General features: G+C 39.9%; 2 protein-coding genes across 4 annotated transcripts; one reads left to right on the forward strand and one right to left on the reverse strand.

The window, feature by feature from the left end:
• Positions 1-74: 74 nt before the first annotated feature.
• Positions 75-17,919, reverse strand: LOC129776808 (complement component 1 Q subcomponent-binding protein, mitochondrial). The gene is made up of 5 exons (XM_055782674.1): positions 17,544-17,919; positions 741-888; positions 485-678; positions 342-430; positions 75-272 (listed from the first exon to the last, which is right to left on the reverse strand). The coding sequence occupies exons 1-5, from the start codon at positions 17,755-17,757 to the stop codon at positions 120-122; spliced, it is 798 nt and encodes a 265-aa protein (XP_055638649.1). The 5' UTR covers positions 17,758-17,919; the 3' UTR covers positions 75-119.
• Positions 2,833-16,723, forward strand: LOC129776807 (uncharacterized). Of its 3 annotated transcripts, none has more exons than XM_055782672.1 (2): positions 2,833-16,188; positions 16,255-16,723. In XM_055782672.1, the coding sequence occupies exon 1, from the start codon at positions 10,151-10,153 to the stop codon at positions 11,228-11,230; it is 1,080 nt and encodes a 359-aa protein (XP_055638647.1). In that variant the 5' UTR covers positions 2,833-10,150; the 3' UTR covers positions 11,231-16,188; positions 16,255-16,723. The 3 variants fall into 3 exon arrangements, with proteins under 3 accessions (XP_055638647.1, XP_055638646.1, XP_055638645.1); XM_055782671.1 differs by having other exon boundaries at positions 2,833-15,890; positions 15,950-16,723; XM_055782670.1 differs by having other exon boundaries at positions 2,833-14,990; positions 15,057-16,723.
• Positions 17,920-20,889: the final 2,970 nt, after the last annotated feature.

Below are 20,889 nucleotides of genomic sequence, written 5' to 3' on the forward strand. Positions count from 1 at the left end.
ATACAATGAGCTCAAAGCAAATCTGCAATTCTTCGCTATGAGCTTGAAACATCACAATTAAAACGAACACATCATATTTTCGGTATTTCGATTTATTCTATACTTTTTTTTATTGCACATTACTTCTTATCTATGGCAAATTTCGAAATTTTTTCAAGTAAATTTATGTATATAGAATGTTCATACGAAGTGCTGAAGTCTGATAATTTTTGAACAAATTCATTATTTATTCCTTTTTCTTCTAGATAGTTCATCAATAAATCGTATAGATACTAAAAATTAAATGAAATGTTAGAACTTTCAGTTGACAATTTACACAATCTTTTTTGAAAGAAACTTACCCCATCGAGAACATCTCCAGCGACTGCATATACTTTATCGTTCCATTCGCCTTCAAATATAGTTATTTCGTCTATACCGAATACATCATCTGAAAAAAATCGTTGCGTTAATCATTCATAAACTTTGTATAAATGTTACTAACTATATTCGCCTTCTTCTGCTTCGCCCTGCAGGAAGGAACACGTGAAACTAAGAGTTTGTGATCCCTTCACAATGTCGACTTCAAATTGAGGTTTACTTCTCATCTCGGAAAATTCTGGTTTATCGGCCGAGCGGTCAGTTTCACCATCGTCCTCTGCGTCCACGGTGTGGTTAACATTGAATGAAATTTCGATCCTAGAAATATATAACATACAATTATATTTGTGTGAATTTCATAAATAATATTTATTAGATGCCTTTCTTTGCTGGTTTCCTTCACCATTTCTACGTCGGCGCCATGCAATTTTATCTTGAACCCTTCAATGTCTGTTGGAAGTGTCTTCTTTACTGATTTCTGTTCAGCGACGATTTCTTCAGTAAGGAATTCTACCAATTCGCGTTCACCTATAAATAAACTAGAAGTGAGTTATATCTTTGATATGACGGTGGACTAACATTGACTTAACAATAGAAAAGTAACAAGCATATAAACCTTAGACATTTCATCTTTCGAATAAAGTGATTATCATACCGCTTCCTTTAGTCGGAAAAGAATTATTAACGCTCAAAGGGCGCAAATAGTACCCACTCCCCAAGCCCCGACAATTGTAATCACACAGTAAAAACAAGACCCCCTTCCCAACAATTTCCACTTCCCAATAACGACGATCGATTGCAGCATTCGTAAAGAAATATTGATATGTAATATAATATCCACTTCGATAATATACACTACACCATATCATATCATGTTATTCACTATAAAATCCATAGTCAATGGCACCCAGCGGTATCAAATTGTGATTGATACCTCGACTTTCGCTAAATGTTCCGATCCGACTGCAGAGGAGAAATGGTATTGAAAAATGATAAACGGGAGAAAGAGATGTTGGAGCTTGAAAGGAGATTGGCAGAAAACTTCTGCCTTTTATCTTTCGAATAATGTGATTACCATACCACTTCGTTTTGCCAGGAAGAGATTATTAATGCTCAATGGAGGAATCCAGTCCTCCGAGGAAATACCCATCGCAAATCAGAATCGACTATCGATTGCGGCATTAGTACACAAATAATTTTATAACGCAGCTTTCTTCAAAGTGATTTCTTCGATATGGTGAAATATCCACTATCACATATTTCGTATTCGTCATTATCAAATCCATAGTCAATGGCACGCATCGGTATCGAATTATCATCGACACCACGGTTTTCGCTAAATGCTTCTTTCAGTTCGGCCTACAAAAATGTTCTGAACTCTAATCCATAAAATTTGGTGTCCCTGAAAAGAGCCGTTGATTATATGCTAAGGTACACTCTGTCTAACTTCTATAAGACCACCATGATTCTATTTCGTTGCAACACAAACAGTTAAAATTTCAACAAGATACATTCATACATTGTTGAATGCTTAGAATAAAGTATATTTAACGTCAAATTTCTTAAATATGATAATTTCAGCTGTCCAGTTTTTATAAGACCATTTCAAAATTCATAAGTATTATGATTTACATGTCAAAAATTGGCAACCTTGCCATTTTGGCTAATAACCTGTAAAGCGGCCCATACACCTACAATATTATTGCACAACATAGGGGGTTGTGAAATAATATTGAGCGTGTGTTTCTGATATTGAAATGTTGTACAGTATATTGTAGTATATTAAAAGATTTAGATATTTATTGTGCAACGCTTGAAATATGTGTCAGTTGTGTCAGTTCATGTCAAAGTTTATGTTTACATTTACATCGTCCCGGATGTGAAGTAAATGTTCTTCTATAAAATTTCATAGACTGTTCTTCGAGGACGTGTGTGTCGCAATGGCCATAAAAACCGCTAACAGGTAATTTATTCTCGAGTTTATTGAGGTTTATCGTTCATTCCCGGCATTATGGGATATCAAGTATCAGGTTCCATAAAGTACAAGCGATGAAACATTGAACGTCAGTAGTCAGCTTTGCGCAATATTTAGCACAAACTTCAATATCATCTCCAAACGATTCAATTCCATACCACAAATATAACTGTGGAGCCACAATATTGTACGTTTGTGGACAATCTTCAATAAAAATGTCAATAAATTCGTACAATAGTATTGTGCGTGTATGGGGCGCTTAAAATTCGTATTGGAATCAGGGATGCCAGGTGATTTTTTAAAATGTCTTCACATGGTACGAAAAAATGTCTTCAAATGTCTTCACATGGTACGGAAAAATGTCTTCAAATGTCCTCACAATCATATCGGATGAAACTAAAATTCATAACTTACTTTTGAGCAAAGTTTAATAGCTAATACAATGTTTTTTAAATTGGTATTGTTATGCAGCGCATTTTATTAAACTTACTTTTAGGTTTTGAAGTTTATTTCAATAAATGTAAATATAGAATATATTGCGCAAATGCGAACTAAACTTTGAGTTTAGAAATGATAATTGGCTTGATAAACCGTTGATTGTGGTAATAGAGACCCAGTTCTACCACAAAAACGGAACTGTGATAACTCAATTTGTTTATTTTAGCTTTGAAGTTTTGGTTGTAACTAAAACCATATCCATAAACTAATTGTTGAAACGGTATTTAACCGAAAAACTTTCGATTTTGAAGTGGTCGTTTGAAAGAAGGTTAATCTATTGTATAGTATAGGCCCAAAATAATAATAAAAAATACAATGTCACAATCATTCGAATTCTCGAGCGCAAATGAACAAATGTTTCTAGGGGTAATATGCATTCAGACCGCTCGAAGTTCTCTAGAATTTGAAGTAAAAGTCGCTTTGTTGTTTAATTCATTCTATATGCATGTGGATTTTCTGCTTGAAAAAGTTTGAAAAAAGCAAGTTAATAACCCCGAGACAAAAGTCTCCGTTGATTACTAAGAACAAAATTGACAATGATAAAAAAGCGAACAAAAGACAAAAGCCCTACTTCTTTTGACGATATTTTCGGCCAATAGTTAGAATTTCATGGAAATAATATCACTCAATAAACCAAATACTCTATCATACTGAAATGTCTTCACAAATCAAATGTCTTCACAGTAGGTCAAATGTCTTCAAACCTGGCATCCCTGGTTGGAATACTGTTTACCAAATGTTACTGAGCGAATTTCTCGATATTTTTCCATGTTTCCGATATTGCTACCTTGAACTGTTCAATCGGGGTTTACCGTTTTCACTCAGTGTAGATTCTGTGTACAAGGATCCCCCTGAGATTTTCAGCAGGATTCAAATCTGGAGAGCGAGCCGACCAATCCAAAAAAAAAAAAAGTTTTTGGTCCTTAATTCATTGCCTAGTTTTCTTACTGATATGAAAAGTAGTATTGTTTAGCTGGAATGTGAATTTTTTGTGACGATATCCACGCAAAAACGGTAGCAGAATCCAGAACATGTATGTAATCCTTGGATGATGTGAGAGCTATATTGAGCTATCCGATTGCACAGATCCGGATAAACCTTGCACGTGCCGCCACCAGAATTCCTGGTTGAAAAATACTGTTCCTTCTTCCGTATATCTCGCCAGTACCCGTTGAAACCGTCAGAACCATCCTAATTCAACTTTTTTTCGTCACTGAAGATATCTTATACATTGAAGAACTTTCCGTTATGGTAAATAGCAAAAAGGGTTATTTTGGAAACATTCTTTTTCATAACATGCCATGCCCCACTGTCGGTTCATATGAGCTTTGGCAAAACACAGACGTCTTCCGATGTGAGATGGTGTAAGACGAGCAGACAAAACTTGACGAATTGTCACCCGAGTAACATTTAAATTTAAATATTGCTTTATTTGCATAAGCGATTTTGAGGTATTCGAAGCTGTTCTAGCTATTTCCCGCTTATTCCGGTCAAGACTTCGATTTACGTGGAGCTCTCTTCTTCTTACCGTATCCTTGAGGATTCGTCAAATAATTGAGCACTACCCGATGGGATCGTCCAATCCGACGAGAAAATTCTCCGATACTAACGTCTTCTTGGTGAAATGCATCGATTTGTCTTTCTTTTCTCTACGTGAGCACTTTTCCCTTCGGCATTTTCCAGATTTATTGATCAAAACAACTAAAAAAAACGGAAAAATGTAACTGGTTTTATAGAAACTTGACACTCGAAAAATCCAAAACATTCGTTTACGCTCAGCACTTGCACACACACATATGAAAATCATGCAGTGTATGGTAGTCACCAATAAACCAATAAACTAGAATATAAGTTGAAGCACAGCAAGATCACCTGGTCTTATAGAAGTTGGACAGAGTGTACTAAGATAATAATGAAGAAAGTGAAAGCGCGGCTGTTTAAGCACGCTCTCCTCGGATACGATGGGCCAGCTGGATGTCCTTGGGCATGATGTGACGCGTTTTGCGTGGCTTAGCACACAAATTGGTATCTTCGAACAGGCCGACTAAATATGCGTCGCTTGCCTCCTGCAGTGCCATTACGGCGGAAAACTTTGGAAGGCAAGTCGGTTTTGAAGTCCTGGGAAGTTTCACAAACCAAACGCTGGAAAGGTAGTTTGCGGATCAGCAATTCGGGCGTCTTGCTGTTGTTTTTACTATCAAGTAACTATCATTAACTATATTAGTAACTATCAATCGCATTTCTCCAAAATGCGAAAAAAAAATTATGGCTGTGGTATGATATTGAATGTAATGCAAAGTGTCCGGATTAAAAAGCGTCCGGATCCAAATACATTACTGTCAAAGAGAGTTGACTCGACTGAATTTTTTTCAGTTCGGCCTGCAGAAACGAAATGAATTACGAGAGAAAAGCATAATGCATAGACGTGTAAGTGTGAGCTTCCCTATCTCACATTCCAATACGGATACGCAGTGTTTGGATTTCGATCAAAATCAAATGATACACAATGTGTCATGCAAGTAAACTCTCACGAACATATAACCAAATATGAGAGGATCATTCAGATACTTGTATGAATGTCAGCAATCACTTTTGTAACATTTAGTGATTAAACTAAGAGAGGAACGAAGACTGTTGTTTGCATATTCGAGTTGTATCAAACATGGCACACTATTTTCGAAGCCTGCATACAAGTTTGAACCGCATATATCGTCTCATTTTATTATAGCGAAACCCACTGCACAGACAAGTGTAAAGCAATAAATGATACAAGAAAAATTACGTCATCATTACGTCACCATTTGCGGAGAGCAGCGAATGGGAAAAGAGATAAAACGCGAGAGTTTTTGCTTCTCACTGGAGCGGTGTTGCTAGTAAAACTATGCGGTCTATATGAATATACACATTTCAAGGGACAGCGGCGTTAAAAATGGAAAATATAATCTGACTACCCTTCCCTTAGCCTCTATCGAGCTAAATAATCATATAGTTTGCACTCTCTGAGACTTAAAAATCAGGATCTGCTACATTAGCTGAATATGAATCTTTCGCTTTGCGTTGTCCGTATGATCCTGCTGTTTCATGATGCATGGAGAGGTCGGTATGCATATGTTAGAGGCAGCGAAGAAAATAACCTTTCTGCACTGAAAGCGTATATGATAGCTTTGCTTGCATGCTGGTGTGCAATGAAGTGCGAGCCGATGCAGAGTTGTCTCGTTCTCTTTTGTGTCGTGATTTGCAGCACATAACAATAATGGAATACCGCTGGGGGAAATGTTTCCTGAAAGATCATATTTGATATGAGTGGATCATTTGGCAAACACTTCGGATACGGATGATTTCAATAACCTGTTTTCAATGCTATTTTTAAGCTATTGAAACAATTTTTAGAGTCAATAAATAGCAATCATATAACTCTTGGACATTTTATCTTTTGTATGAAATGATTATCATACCGTTCCGTTGATCCGAAGCAAAATTATGAATGCTTAAAGGAGGAATGGATTCCTCCTTGGAATTACTCAGCAAAAATAAAGCCCTTTCGCAACAACTAGAAACGACAAATGGTTGCGGCTTTCGCACACAAATAATTTTATAACGCAGCTTTCATAAAAGTGATTTCTTCGATATGGCGAAATATCCAATACATCATTCCATATATTTCATATTCTTCATTATCAAAGCCCATCCCAATAGGAAGTATCCCGTGTCGGGCACAGGTACAGAGCATTGGAGACAGCAACATCACAATTACGAAAACACTTGTAATACTAACCTCGAGCCAACCGCGAGTAATCGGTTACATATTACTAACATAGTTATAAGGCAAACATTGTCGAAATATTGAACTCCCGGCCCCGTCAGGTTGACGCCATACGAGCCTTAATAAAAATATATATTTTGGATAAAAAAAAGCCATAGTCAATGACACACATCGGTATCGGAATTATCGACACCACGATTTTCGCTAAATGCTCCTTTTAGTTCGGTCTGCAGAAACTTTTCTGATCTCTAATCCATCAAATGTGGTGCCCTGAAAAGGGCCGTTGATTATATGCTAAGGTGATAGCACGCTCTCCTCGGACACGACGGGCCAACTGGATGTCCTTGGGCATGTTGTGACGCGATTTGCTTGAATAGCACACAAATTGGTATCTTTGAATAGGCCTCCTGCAGTGCCACAACCGCGAAACTTTGAAGCGCAAGTCGGGTTTGAAGTCCTGGGCAATTCCACTAACCAAGCGCTGCAGAGGTAGCTTACGGATCAGCAATTCGGTCGACTACTGATAGCGACGAATTTTACGTAAAGCGACGGTTCCCGGTCTGTAGAAATGTGGCTTCTTCACACCTTCTGCGGCTGGTGCGCTTTTCCGAGCTGCTTTCGTGGTGCTTTACCACCGGTAGATTTACGAGCTTGGTCCCAATGACACGAGTCCTCGCGGTACGAGAGTAGAGGTAGAAATGAACGAAAGCAAAGGAAGCGTCATATTTTATACCCATCCGTTCGGTTCAACTGCAGAAGAGAAATGGAATTGGAAAAGAAGACCATAATGCATAGGCGTCTGAGAAGACCGTACTCTTCTCACATCGCCGTATAAACTTTCTTGTTTTCAAAACTTTGAACTTACACCCCGGTACAGAAATGAAAGACGTAGTCCTACGTCAGCACATTCCAATTCAATTCTTTTAGATTGTGACGGCAAAAAAAACCATACCGGTAACACTACAGCCGCTCTATCTATCGATGATACAATTGAACAGCGCGCTATTCGACAGGCCGTCAAAACCAAATCAAATTCGAAAACAAAACGTCAAAGTGAAGATACAAAACAGAAATGACTTGAAAAGGAGTATACTACTACTTACACTATAAAAGGATAAAAAAAACGATTGATCGAAGACAATTGTATGAGGTTTCCCATTATATATATAGTTTTCTATATTTACAAGTTAAAACATCAAATTTAAAATTAATTGAGCTACGCAAGTCAAAATGAATTGGACATTGAACTTAAAAACTATATAAAATATACACATAATCAATTGTAAAGAGGATAAAAGCTAAAGCTAACCGATCGTCTTGATATGATCTTTTATTCGCGATAGCTTCACCAAAATTGTGAGTTACACAGTATGAAATCCAACATAAAATAATAATAAAATATTTATAGCAAAAAGTCAACCACAACCATTTCGTGTTTTCTCTATTGACTTGGAGCAAACTAACCTAACAAATAGTCTATCGCAAAATTGAGTGTACAAATGCTACTTGGCGATACCTTCCATTTATTTGGTATAAAATATTTTGAATACATTGATTCTTTTGATGCATATTAATTACTCACACATTTAACTAGCTGTACGTGCAATAGAATTCCGCGAAAAATTTTCTACTATTTCTTCATTCCTAAAAATTGAAAACAACCTTTATTCTAGGCATCGCAAAATTGAGTGTACACCTCGAGTTTCTCCGAACAAATTAACATTGTAATGCCGGCGCTACACAATTCGTCCAACGTTTCACTCGAATGTTGGACTCAAACATTTGACTCGATGAATCGACAAATGTTGTGACGAATGTGCTGCTACACGGTGAAGTGAATGTTCAATGCAATCGGTCCAAACAATCGGCGAGTATTTGGATCGAATGTTTATTGTTTTTATTTACCATCAAAAACGTTAGGAAACTGGTTGACGATGCTAGTATAGAAATTGCCGTTGCAATTGTACTGATATCGGGCTGTAAATTAAAAATGCTTGAAATCAACATTATTAAATTGCAACATTTTGCCGAATATTTTGAATTTTATGAACCAATTTCATAGTTTCTTCATATAAAACTTGCCAAACAAACCAATCTGTCAAAGATAGATTCGGACGAATCGTGTAGCGGTGTATCGAATGTCATCGAGTGTCGAATCCAGGGGTATGACTAAAACGTCAAATCCCTCATATTGCCGTGTACCCAATATTGCTGCGGTTCACTGACATTTTGGTTCTATCAATTACTGTGGTTTACAACTCGGTCCGGTTATATAGGCCCTGATTCTCGAATACACTTCACGGTGGAAACGGTATGAAACGCATTCGCGATGACAACAGTGCGGTGTCGACGTCTGGATGCGTGATTAGTTTCCCACTAAATTTATCATAATAAATTCAAATTATCTTCAGATTAAATTTTTGTATGAGATTATTATATCACACGAAGAAAACAAAGTTTTCCACTCACATTGAATACCAGTTTGATACGAAGAGGTTAATTTTCGTTAATGATTTTTTATTTGAAAAGTGCTCATTCTGCCTGAAAACTCATCATTATCTTCGACACTTCACTAACTCGTAAAACATAGTTCAATGGCGTACCGTTTATTTCGTTTCCACCGTGAAGTGTATTCGAGAATCAGGCCCTTTGTTTTCTTCATGTGATATGATAATCTCATACAAAAATGTCATCTGAAGATAATTTGATATTATAATGATAAGTTTAGTGGGAAACTAATCTCGTATCCAGATGTCGACACCGTACCGTTGTCATCGCGAATACGTTTCATTCCGTTTCCATCGTGAAGTGTATTCGAGAATCAGGCCCATAGTCGAATAGTGGCTAACTTTAAACTCCATGCTGAATGTGAAAACCTCCATGTGAAACCGGAATATGAAAATCGCTCATGCAGTTAGAAATAAAGCATACTATCCCCGTGATTTCAACGATTTCAATTCTCACAGATGATATGTTGGTAAGCAAAGCTGTCCCCGTTAGGTCAAACCACTCTCCTCGACATTTTTAATGATCTCTGGTTGAAGCACGACTTCCCAGTGGAATGGAGACATAGTATTGTGATCCCCATCCCCAAAGTCGGCCAGAACAGCTGCTCCGTGAAAGGATACCGGCCAATATCCTTGACCTCCTGTACGTCCAAGACCCTAGAGAGGATGGCGAACCGACGGCTCGTCACCTACCTGACCGAAAACAAGAAGTTGGACTGCCGACAGTTTGCCTTTCGACCGGGGATGGGCACAAACACGTATTTCGCATCCCTTGGAAAGGTGGTAGCTGAGGCCAGAAAAAATCGACAGCATCTGGAGATGGTAGCCCTGGATCTAGAGAAGGCGTACAACCGAACCTGGATTCCATTAGTTCTTAAAACACTGGCTGACTGAGGGGTAGACGGCAACCTGCTGCACTTTTTTCAAAACTTCGCGACAAACCGGACCTTTGAGGTAAAAGTCGGGAACACCAGCTCCAGGCGCCTTCATGAAGAAACTGGTGTACCTCAAGGTTCCGTCTTAGCCGTCACTCTCTTCCTCATAGCGATGAACAGTCTGTTCCGGGTTATACCGAAGGGAGTATGCGTACTCACGTATGCGGACGACATCCTTTTGGTAGTGGTGGGGAACACGCACAGGGCACCACGCATCAAGATCCAGGCAGCTACCAATGCTATCGGTAAATGGGCTGTCGAAGGAGGTTTTCGACTTTCGGCGCAAAAGCGTGGTCACATGGTGGTATGTAGTCACAAACACCAAGGTTGCAATTCGGGAGTCAAAATCTACAACGACCGCATTCCCCGCCGTAGAACGTTGAGAATCCTGGGAGTGGTGGTCGATTGCAACCTGAACTTCCAGCACCATTTCGACGAGGTGAAGAAAAGCTGTGCCACCCGGTTAAACCTCTTAAAAACCATCTCCAAACCTCACCGGAGTAACAACCGAACGATCCGTTTACGGGCCAAAGCCATCATCAATAGCCGCCTCACCTACGGTCTCGAAGTGACATGCCTGGCCAGAGATAAACTCCTAAAAACTCTATCACCGATTTACAACAATGCACTACGGATTATCTCTGGTCTGCTACCATCAACACCAGCAGCCTCGGTATGCGCCGAAATAGGAGAACCTCCGTTTGACATTTTTGTGGACGCGGCGATAGCTTCCAGAACTGCGAGCTTTCTCGCTAAAACCAGCGGAGGTAAGGAGACACACCTGACTGTCTTAACGAACGAAATCTTGCAGCAGGTGACACACTCAAACCTCCCATCGATAGCTAAACAGCTTTGGTTTGGGACTAACGATTGGAGTTTGCCGGTGGTCCAAGTGGATGATACAATCAGGAACAACTTTCGAGCTGGGGCGAGCTCTGTGGGTCTGAAGCAAACCTTTGTCGAACTTGTTTCAAGAAAATATCACAATTATGAAATTCGCTACACGGACGGTTCCAAAGGGATGCAAGGAGTTGGTTTCGGGGTAAGCGGTCATAATAACTCTCTTATTTCCAGCAAGAAGCTCGTCGACATTTGCCAGGTTTTCTCGGCCGAAGCTGCCGGAATATTTGAAGTACCCTATACCGACTATACCGTCAAGCAAATCGATCCTGATAGTTACCGACTCGGCTAGCGTCATCGATGCCGTTGGCGCGGCTATAACTAGGCACCCATGGATACAAGCTATCAGGAGGTATCTGCTGCCGGATACAGTCCTCATGTGGGTCCCCGGACATAGTGGCATAGCCGGCAATGAAGCGGCCGACCGTTTTGCTGGAATCGGTCATCATGGACAACTTTTGACGCGCAAAGCACCGCTAGACGACATCAGACTATGGATCGCCAACACGTTCAAAACTTTTTGGGCGGAAAAATAGTCCGTTGAAGATACGCTGTTCCTCCGGAGAATCAAAGGATCCATCACCAGATTCGAAGACGTCAACACGATGAGAGAACAACGAATCTTATCCAGGTTAAGAACCGGCCACTACAACATGTCACACAACTTCAACAGAGGAACCTTTCATCCCCTTTGTGACTTGTGCGAGGTTCGCAATTCAGTCGAACACATCCTCTGTATTTGCCCAAAGTATGAGAACCTCCGGAACTCACACGGGATCAGCGGGAGCATTCGAGATGTGCTTGGCGACGACCCTTCATAACTACTGCACTGCTCTGTTTTGACGTAGGACTACGTCTTTCATTTCTATACCGGGGTGTAAAATCAATGTTTCGAAAACGAAAGCGTTACGCCGGAGACCGAGATTTTGAGCGTTAATAGCTCCTAAACAACTGAACGAAATGGTATGATAAACACTTCATTCGAAAGATAAAATTTCTACGCGTTCTATACTTGTTACTTTTTGATCCAAAAACTTGTTTCAATAGTCTTAAAATTGCTTTCAAAACAGGCTATTGAAATCACCAATCGGTATATAAGCGAGCGCCGCTCGGAAATCCACTCAGTTCTAATTGAACAGCGATTGGAGCATGTTGTCGCTGTTGTGGTGAAGCTCTTCATTTATCATGAAAGCGCGGATGAACGGTGTCACCAAGAGCCTGTTTGTGCACCTTAGGCCAGAAGGGAATCCATCAGGAGAGTGATGCCACAAACGGTTCCCCGGGAAGACATCGCTACACACACATACACGCGCGGAATTCTTTCCGTTTGGATGCCATTCAGCATTGAGAAAGTTCCGGAAAGATCTAATCTTTTCTGGAAAATAATCTGCCAGTACCTCTGGGAATTTAAAAATACATTCATGTGAAAGAGTTTATTTGAATGTTTTCTATCCATGTCACACTGTGACCAAATATTTTTCAATCAAGTACTATTAACAGGTGGTTATCGAGTTAGTATTAACCACTGGTGGGCTTCCAGTATCGAGGAAAATGTGGAAATATCTAATCGTTACTGAAAATAATCTGCCAGTTCCTCTGGGAATTTAAAAATACATTCATGTGAAAGAGTTTATTTGAATATTTTCTATCCATGTAACACTGTGACCAAATACATTTGGTTTTGTGATTTTTCAATCAATCGCAATTAACAGGATAGCTTCAGAAGATTATTCTTCCCCATCAGTAGGATATTTCCGTATCCAATATTGTATGCACCCGCAATCGATTATTGCTCAGTCGCCGAAAGTTCCGAGCTCAGAGAGTTCATTCCCCTCTAGTTTGCCTTCCAAATTGCCATCGTAAACCACACCTTCTTTCGATTCAATCACACAAAAAGCATACTTAAGCGATATTCTGACACATTCATTTTCAGGCATTCTTTGTGTGGACACCGACTGGACAACATCGTTGCTGGACGGGCTGGACGGCGAGGGATCGAGTGCCTTTCTCAAGGCAAGAGGGTGGAGGTGGTAGCGCTGGAGTAGAATAGAGTTTTCAAAGGGCCTTTCCCAAGGCTAGAGACAAATGAACTGCAAAAGTTTAAAGTCTCTATAATACAAGACCTTCCTTTTTTGAGACACATTCATTTTTCGTGAGGACATCGACAAGACAACATCGTTGCCTAACGTGCTGGAGGAGGTGGACGGCGAAGGATCGACACATACACGCGCAGAATTCTTTCCGTTTGGATGCCATTCAGCATCGAGAAAGTTCCGGAAAGATCTAATCATTGCGGGAAAATAATCTGCCAGTTCCTCTGGGAATTCAAAAATACATTCATGTGAAAGAGTTTATTTGAATGTTTTCTATCCGTGTAACACTGTGACCAAATATTTTTCAATCAAGTACTATTAACAGGTGGTTATCGAGTTAGTATTAACCACTGGTGGGCTTCCAGTATCGAGGAAAATGTGGAAATATCTAATGGTTGCTGGAAAATAATCTGCCAGTTCCCCTTGGATTTGAAAATTACATTCAAGCGAAAGAGTTTATTTTAATGTTTTCTATCCATAAAATATCCATATAATACATTTGGGTTTGTGATTTGTCAATCAAGTACAGTTAGCAGGTTAGCTTCTGAAGATTATTCTTCAGAACAAGGTTTTTCGTATCCTATATTGGATGCATAAAACCTTGTGCCTCCAACGTAACGCTCTCGTTCCCCCAAATATTCATTTATTCATTCATTCAGAATGGATTTAGATTCAACTTCGAACAAATGATCTCTAAATCAACGATAGTCCTACGTCACCCTTGCGGTTATACCATAGATATAACCCACTTCCTGTTTTTTGAAAGATGCCGATCTGTAATTTAAAATTTGAACAAAAAACTTGTGATTAAATCGAAGATCCTTGTTCCTTCCCCTTCGCGATAAGGGGAACAAGAACAGTCGGCATCTTCGAGTGGCGCGGATTCCCCATCTGTGGCCTGGGGCCATGGCAAGCGGACATCCTCATCAAACCAGGGAAAAAAAAGCTCAAATGCGTAGAAATTCTCGTGACGAAATCTGTTTTTGTTTTATTGTTAATTGTTTGTGCATGTAAAATCGATAGTAAGCGCACTTTGCGGCATGGTTTTGGCCGTTTTTACTGAGACGAACCAGCCCAGGAGGCTGAAAGTCTCAAAAATAAAGAATAAAAAAAAAATGGTAAGCAAATGACGGCAGTGTTGGTTTTTGTTTTTTATTGATGTTGAAAAAGTTTTTATCAAAATAGCAAGAACTCCCGGCCCCGTCAGGTTGACGCCATATGAGCCTTAATAAAAAATATATATTTTGGACACATACAATGATAATAAATATGAATTGTCGTGGAAAGATATTGCAGGAAATAGCAGATATAGTCGGAAAAAATCTCCCGAGTAGAAGACACAAACGTATCCTGTCTTCTGACGATGAACGAGTAATTGTGCGAACATTTCGAAAGAACTCTAAAACAAACATTCCTAAATTGACTACCGAAGTAATCGGCATCATTGGAAGACCTGTCAGCACAGATACTATCCGGAGAGCAGCATACAGGAACAATCTGAGAGGAAACCAGGATTGGTGCTTCAGATTCAGCATTTGGTTCCCACAGTAAAACACGGCTTCGGCAATCAGATGATGTATGGTACGATGGCGGCCTCTGGAACTGGAACCATGGAGTTTATCGATTCGGCGATGGAAAAGATGGGTTCATTGAACATCCTTAAACGTAACCTTCAGTGTCCCGTGTAGAAATTGGCTCTCCCTCGTGATTACTACTTTCAACAGAATTCCGACCCGAAGCAAACTGAATCTATAATTTCCCAATCAACTCAAAACACCTCCAAAATCACCGGACTTCAGCACTACTGAGTATGGGAAATCAAGAATCATCTGAAGAATAAAAATCCAGGGAACAAAGCGGAACTCGAAACGACGATTACGAAGACCTGGGAGGCACTTCCGTGTACAGTGACCAGAAATATCACCTCGTTGCTTGCAGGAAGTACTGGACGCCAAAGGGGTGATTTTTGTTATCTGTTAACATTTATGAACTAGTCGCGGCAATACATACACACCCTCTTTACAGATACACGGGCCGAAGGTTGTGCAGTCCACTGATCATTCAACAAGAGCCAAAAGTTGTACCGCTCATGACAACTCTACACGAGCTGATGTTTGCGCCGGCTAGTGACCATTCTATCATGGATTCCTCGAGTCGAGAAGACGCACCACGCTAGATATGGGGTACAGACTAGGGGGGCGTTGCTGATTAATGGTCAGCTGCATCCCAATAGGAAGTATCCCGTGTCGGGCACACGTACAGAGCATTGGAGACAGCAACATCACAATTACGAGAACACTTGTAATACTAACCTCGAGCCAACCGCGAGTAATCGGTTACATATTACTAACATAGTTATAAGGCAAACATTGTCGAAATATTGAACTCCCGGCCCCGTCAGGTTGACGCCATATGAGCCTTAATAAAAAATATATATTTTGGACACATACAATGATAATAAATATGAATTGTCGTGGAAAGATATTGCAGGAAATAGCAGATATAGTCGGAAAAAATCTCCCGAGTAGAAGACACAAACGTATCCTGTCTTCTGACGATGAACGAGTAATTGTGCGAACATTTCGAAAGAACTCTAAAACAAACATTCCTAAATTGACTACCGAAGTAATCGGCATCATTGGAAGACCTGTCAGCACAGATACTATCCGGAGAGCAGCATACAGGAACAATCTGAGAGGAAACCAGGATTGGTGCTTCAGATTCAGCATTTGGTTCCCACAGTAAAACACGGCTTCGGCAATCAGATGATGTATGGTACGATGGCGGCCTCTGGAACTGGAACCATGGAGTTTATCGATTCGGCGATGGAAAAGATGGATTCATTGAACATCCTTAAACGTAACCTTCAGTGTCCCGTGTAGAAATTGGCTCTACCTCGTGATTACTACTTTCAACAGAATTCCGACCCGAAGCAAACTGAATCTATAATTTCCCAATCAACTCAAAACACCTCCAAAATCACCGGACTTTAGCACTACTGAGTATGGGAAATCAAGAATCATCTGAAGAATAAAAATCCAGGGAACAAAGCGGAACTCGAAACGACGATTACGAAGACCTGGGAGGCACTTCCGTGTACAGTGACCAGAAATATCACCTCGTTGCTTGCAGGAAGTACTGGAAGTACGCCAAAAGGGTGATTTTTGTTATCTGTTAACATTTATGAACTAGTCGCGGCAATACATACACACCCTCTTTACAGATACACGGGCCGAAGGTTGTGCAGTCCACTGATCATTCAACAAGAGCCAAAAGTTGTACCGCTCATGACAACTCTACACGAGCTGATGATTGCGCCGGCTAGTGACCATTCTATCATGGATTCCTCGAGTCGAGAAGACGCACCACGCTAGATATGGGGTACAGACTAGGGGGGCGTTGCTGATTGATGGTCAGCTGCATCCCAATAGGAAGTATCCCGTGTCGGGCACACGTACGGAGCATTGAAGACTGCAACATCCCAATTACGAGAACACTTGTAATACTAACCTCGAGTAATCGGTTACATATTACTAACATAGATAATAACAAAAACTGTCAAAATATTGAACTCCTGGCCCCGTCAGGCTAACGCCATATTAGCCTTGATAAAAATATATATTTTAGAAAAAGAAACATTTAGGAACTAATTTCAATTTTCTTTTTAAGAAAAACTCGAACTGTACATCGATTTTGCAACGTCTGAATTGGATTTTTTTTTTGTTTTTTAAACATTGTTTGGTAGAATAAAAGAAAACTGATACTTCTCAACAATTGAAGTTAATTTTAACAGAGTTTATCCCTTACTGTTATTCGGATTCTTTGAGCCATTATGACGAAATCTGTTGTAACACGCGCTATTAATGTCAATCTAGAAATCGTTGTACATGTTTCGAGGTTCCCGGAATAAATCGCCACAGAAAACGACTGCAACAGAAACCACCGCTTATAAAATGTGTAGTAGGCTATAAATATTGTGGCGCGGTATTGTATTTCAAAACAAGAATTAACCGGGCAAACGTATCGCCCCAGGCAAACGTAACGCCCCGGGCAGACGTATACCGTCCGACGCTCGCTAGAGCTCGGTCGGACATTGCTAAAGGATCGTATCCTATGTTTCAAACTAACCGGGCAATCAGTGGATCCCAGGTTTGCGTGCGAGACACCGCCGCTTCCGACGGCGGGTCGGCGGTGGACTCGGATTGCGTCATCTTGGCGGCATGGGCCGCCTCGATTCCTTATCCTCGCCAAATGGGGACTTCGTCCCCATTACATTGTCCTCAGAATAAATTTCGAAAAACGAGAACAAGAGAATAAATTTATAATAGAAATGTGAGGCACATGATGTTTTTCCCGCGCCAAATATTTCTAGCCTACTACACTTTTTCTAAGCGGTTGTTTCTGTTGCAGTTGTTTACTGTGGCGATTTATTCCGGTCACCATGTTTCGATTATGCAACATCCATTAGATTACTCTAGCAGTTTAAACAATACAATTATACACAATATTTACCTTTGGTATGGATGCTTCTTACACTGTAACATCCGAACGAATTGTTGAATTTTGGTTTTATTAACTCATGAAATCTTTTTTTGTCATGTTCTTGCCGCCTCGTGTTCCATGCATGGCTTGTGTAGTAACAATTCCCGATGTTTCTAGCACCAATCGAACCTGAAGAAATTCGGGCCATCGGAAGCGTTCGCATTACTTTTGTGATTGTACTCATCTTAATTCACGTTAATACTATAAACACAACTAACAATGATATATTCAAAAATTAAATGCAGTTATGCAGTTGGGCGCTCAGAATAAAGAGAAATGTCTCGGCCTGAAATGAAATACTAAAATTACGAATCAGCTCGTTGACGTTTTATCAAGGATGCCAAATTAATTTTTCAAAAAACTTCACACAGCTTCACACGACACGGTAAAATGCAAGGCGGTATAATAAGGTGGAACGTTATGTCAGAATTGCTGTTCAGCCATTACTTGTGTTCGAATCCAAAGCCGGGTTCAGACGGTGCGAGTAAGCATACGAGTAGGTCTAGTCAGTTACTGCAGTGCAGCTACTCACACCGTGTGAACACATCATGCCAGTTAGTGTCATGTGTAATCCGGCGTGCGAGCTACTTCAAAGTTTTTTGAATTCACTCGCACTCGCAACTCTCAAAACGTCAAAAACAGAATTTAGCCTCCGAATCAGGGATGCCAAATGTAAAGACATGTCTCTATTTTTAAGGTATTTGAAAATATGCGAAGATATTTATAGACTTGAAAATTATTGGAAAAACAAATAAAACCCTCATAGTTTCTAAACGAAATCGTTGTTATTTTGATATGCACGCTGGCTGGGCACGCTTTCTTTTTGAGATAGCTTTCTTGAGAATCTCTAATATAGAATCATTATCAGGCATAATTTTAATTCAAAATTTACTCACAACTTGCAAAGAAAGTATTGTTCTAAAAACATAATACACATCCGATTTTAAAAAGTACATTTTCATTCATTATTTCAATTTTGACGCGTATTTATTCCACCTGCAAATCTACCATCATTTTTATTTCAAAAATTGGTACACGAAGCTGCTGGCAAGGCAAACTAAATAAAATTTAAAAAAAATCTTTTAGGTTGTCATTTATAGCATCACATACTTCCGGAATTATCTTAGCTATGAATGCTTTCGAGATTCTAAAAAATATCGACAACAATCTGAACGATATTCCAGAAGCAAGGCACATCAATGTCGTTTTTTAATTTCACTCTTGCAGGTATAGCATCCCTCATGAGTGTATCTTGGCGTTGTATTTTTGGACCAATGGAATCCAACAGTGTTTCCTCTAATTCAGGTGTTTTTCTCAACACTGCTCTGTACTCCAGAGGATCATCATCAAAGAGTTCCTTCCATATTTTTTTTATTGCTCCTTTTCCTTGCATTCAATTCCTGGCCCAAATCATTTCGCCTTTCTGCTTTTTCGGATAGTACCTTCAGTTCGAAGAAATTCAGCACAAAGTATTTTTATTATAAAATTGTGCAACTAAATAAAATATATTCATCTGAAAACCTGAGACGAATACTGCCTATAGAGAAGTCGAATTCAGATCAATCATCTGTCAAATTCGGACCTGATTGCTGTTTCTGACTATTTGATGGACATTTCAAAAATCATCTGGCATCCCTGGTAAGCCAATGCTGCAGTATCTAGTTTCGCGTCAGCATCTCACACTGTGTGAACGGACAAGGCGAGTCAACCAATTGTCAAGCGAGTTCACCGGGTCAGTAGCTACTAATTCTCAAGTCAGCTACTAGCAACGTATAAATGGGCCTCAAGACGGGTCTATGGTACTAGGTGAGGCCGTTTCGTCACTAAGTTGGTTAGGGGAGCGGTATATGAAAACAGTACGGAAGAAAGTAGAAGGGGAATTATTTGCTTGTAGCGTGAAAGAGACAGACTGATCACGAGCGAGCTTCGGCAATAGCGTATTGTGTTTTGTTTACAAACAAAACACAGTAGACTTCCAAGATGGCTGAAGAGTGGTTTTAGCAAGTTGGCCCACCTTAGTATATACTTCTAGGCGCCTTGTTCGAATCTACAGCAACCAAATGAACGGCTAAAGTTTTCCGAGAAATAGGATAACAAATGACATGAAATGAGGAGTGCATACCGCTATGTGTTTGCTTGTTTACGCTGTTGGCATCATTGTTGTGTTTCGGTGACTGCTGCTAGTTATTGTCTTCATTGCTGTTTTACGGGACGTGAGGGTTGTTGCCGTTCCTGCTGGAATTGGCAATTCAGCGATTGTGGGAGCTGTGCTAGTGGGTATATGAAATAGACACTAGCGGCGGGCTTGTACCGTATTGCTCTCAGTTCCATTCGCTTTGATCACATCATGACGACCCATTACGATTGAGTGAGCGTGGCGGTACGCTTTGGATATCCAGGCATGTCGTTTCCCGGCGACTGATGCTTCAGCTGGAGGCTCACCTGATCGTACGGGTTGTGAGACACAACTAGTGATCCCCGATAATCGTTCGATTAATCGAATACTTCCTACAGAAATCGATTATTAATCGAACGAATACTGCACAACCAATAATCGAAGCGAACGAATAATTTACATCGATTAATCGATTCAAACCCAGAGCAAAAAAACCGTACAGCCGCTGCAGTTTTATCCTGAAAATCAATAATTATCTTTGACGCTCTCCTAAACTACTAAAAGAAGTTCAATGCCGTCGATGCGAGATGAGCTTCGTTTACGAGTTTAGGGGAGCGTAAAAGATAATAATTGATTTTCAGGCGTAATGAACACTTTTTTGATTCCAGATGGCTTTCTAACAAATGAGAAATATTAGTCTAACTAATTATTTCTCTCAGTGTGACGATTAATCGATTAATCGATTATTTGGATCGATTAATCGTATCGAATAAGAAACTGCTTAAAAGTATTCGATTAGTGGATGAACGATTAATTTCAAAAATCGGGGATCACTAGACACAACAGCTAGTTCGATTGAAACCGGCCCAGTGTAGGTAATTGTTGGTGTGCAGAAAACGCTATGTAGCATAAAAATTGGACCTGGTTTGTTTATAAACAAAAATAGTCGCTGTCATTTTTCATGCCTTATCATACTGTCGAAAACGAACCACCTGTCAATTCCAGCTCCTTGGTAAAATGTCTTGCACATCATATTGAAAAAAAATAATAATAGTGCATACAGTGATTTGTCTCTAATTGGACAGACCTGTAGTGCGACACGAATAATTGGATATGTGAACCACTAATTGGACATTTTTGTAAACATCCTCTATGTAAGGCCTTCTGCACATTGGGCAACCGCAACCCGATCTATGTTGG

This window comes from Toxorhynchites rutilus, chromosome 3 (assembly GCF_029784135.1).
Source record: "Toxorhynchites rutilus septentrionalis strain SRP chromosome 3, ASM2978413v1, whole genome shotgun sequence".
Taxonomy (NCBI): domain Eukaryota; kingdom Metazoa; phylum Arthropoda; class Insecta; order Diptera; family Culicidae; genus Toxorhynchites; species Toxorhynchites rutilus.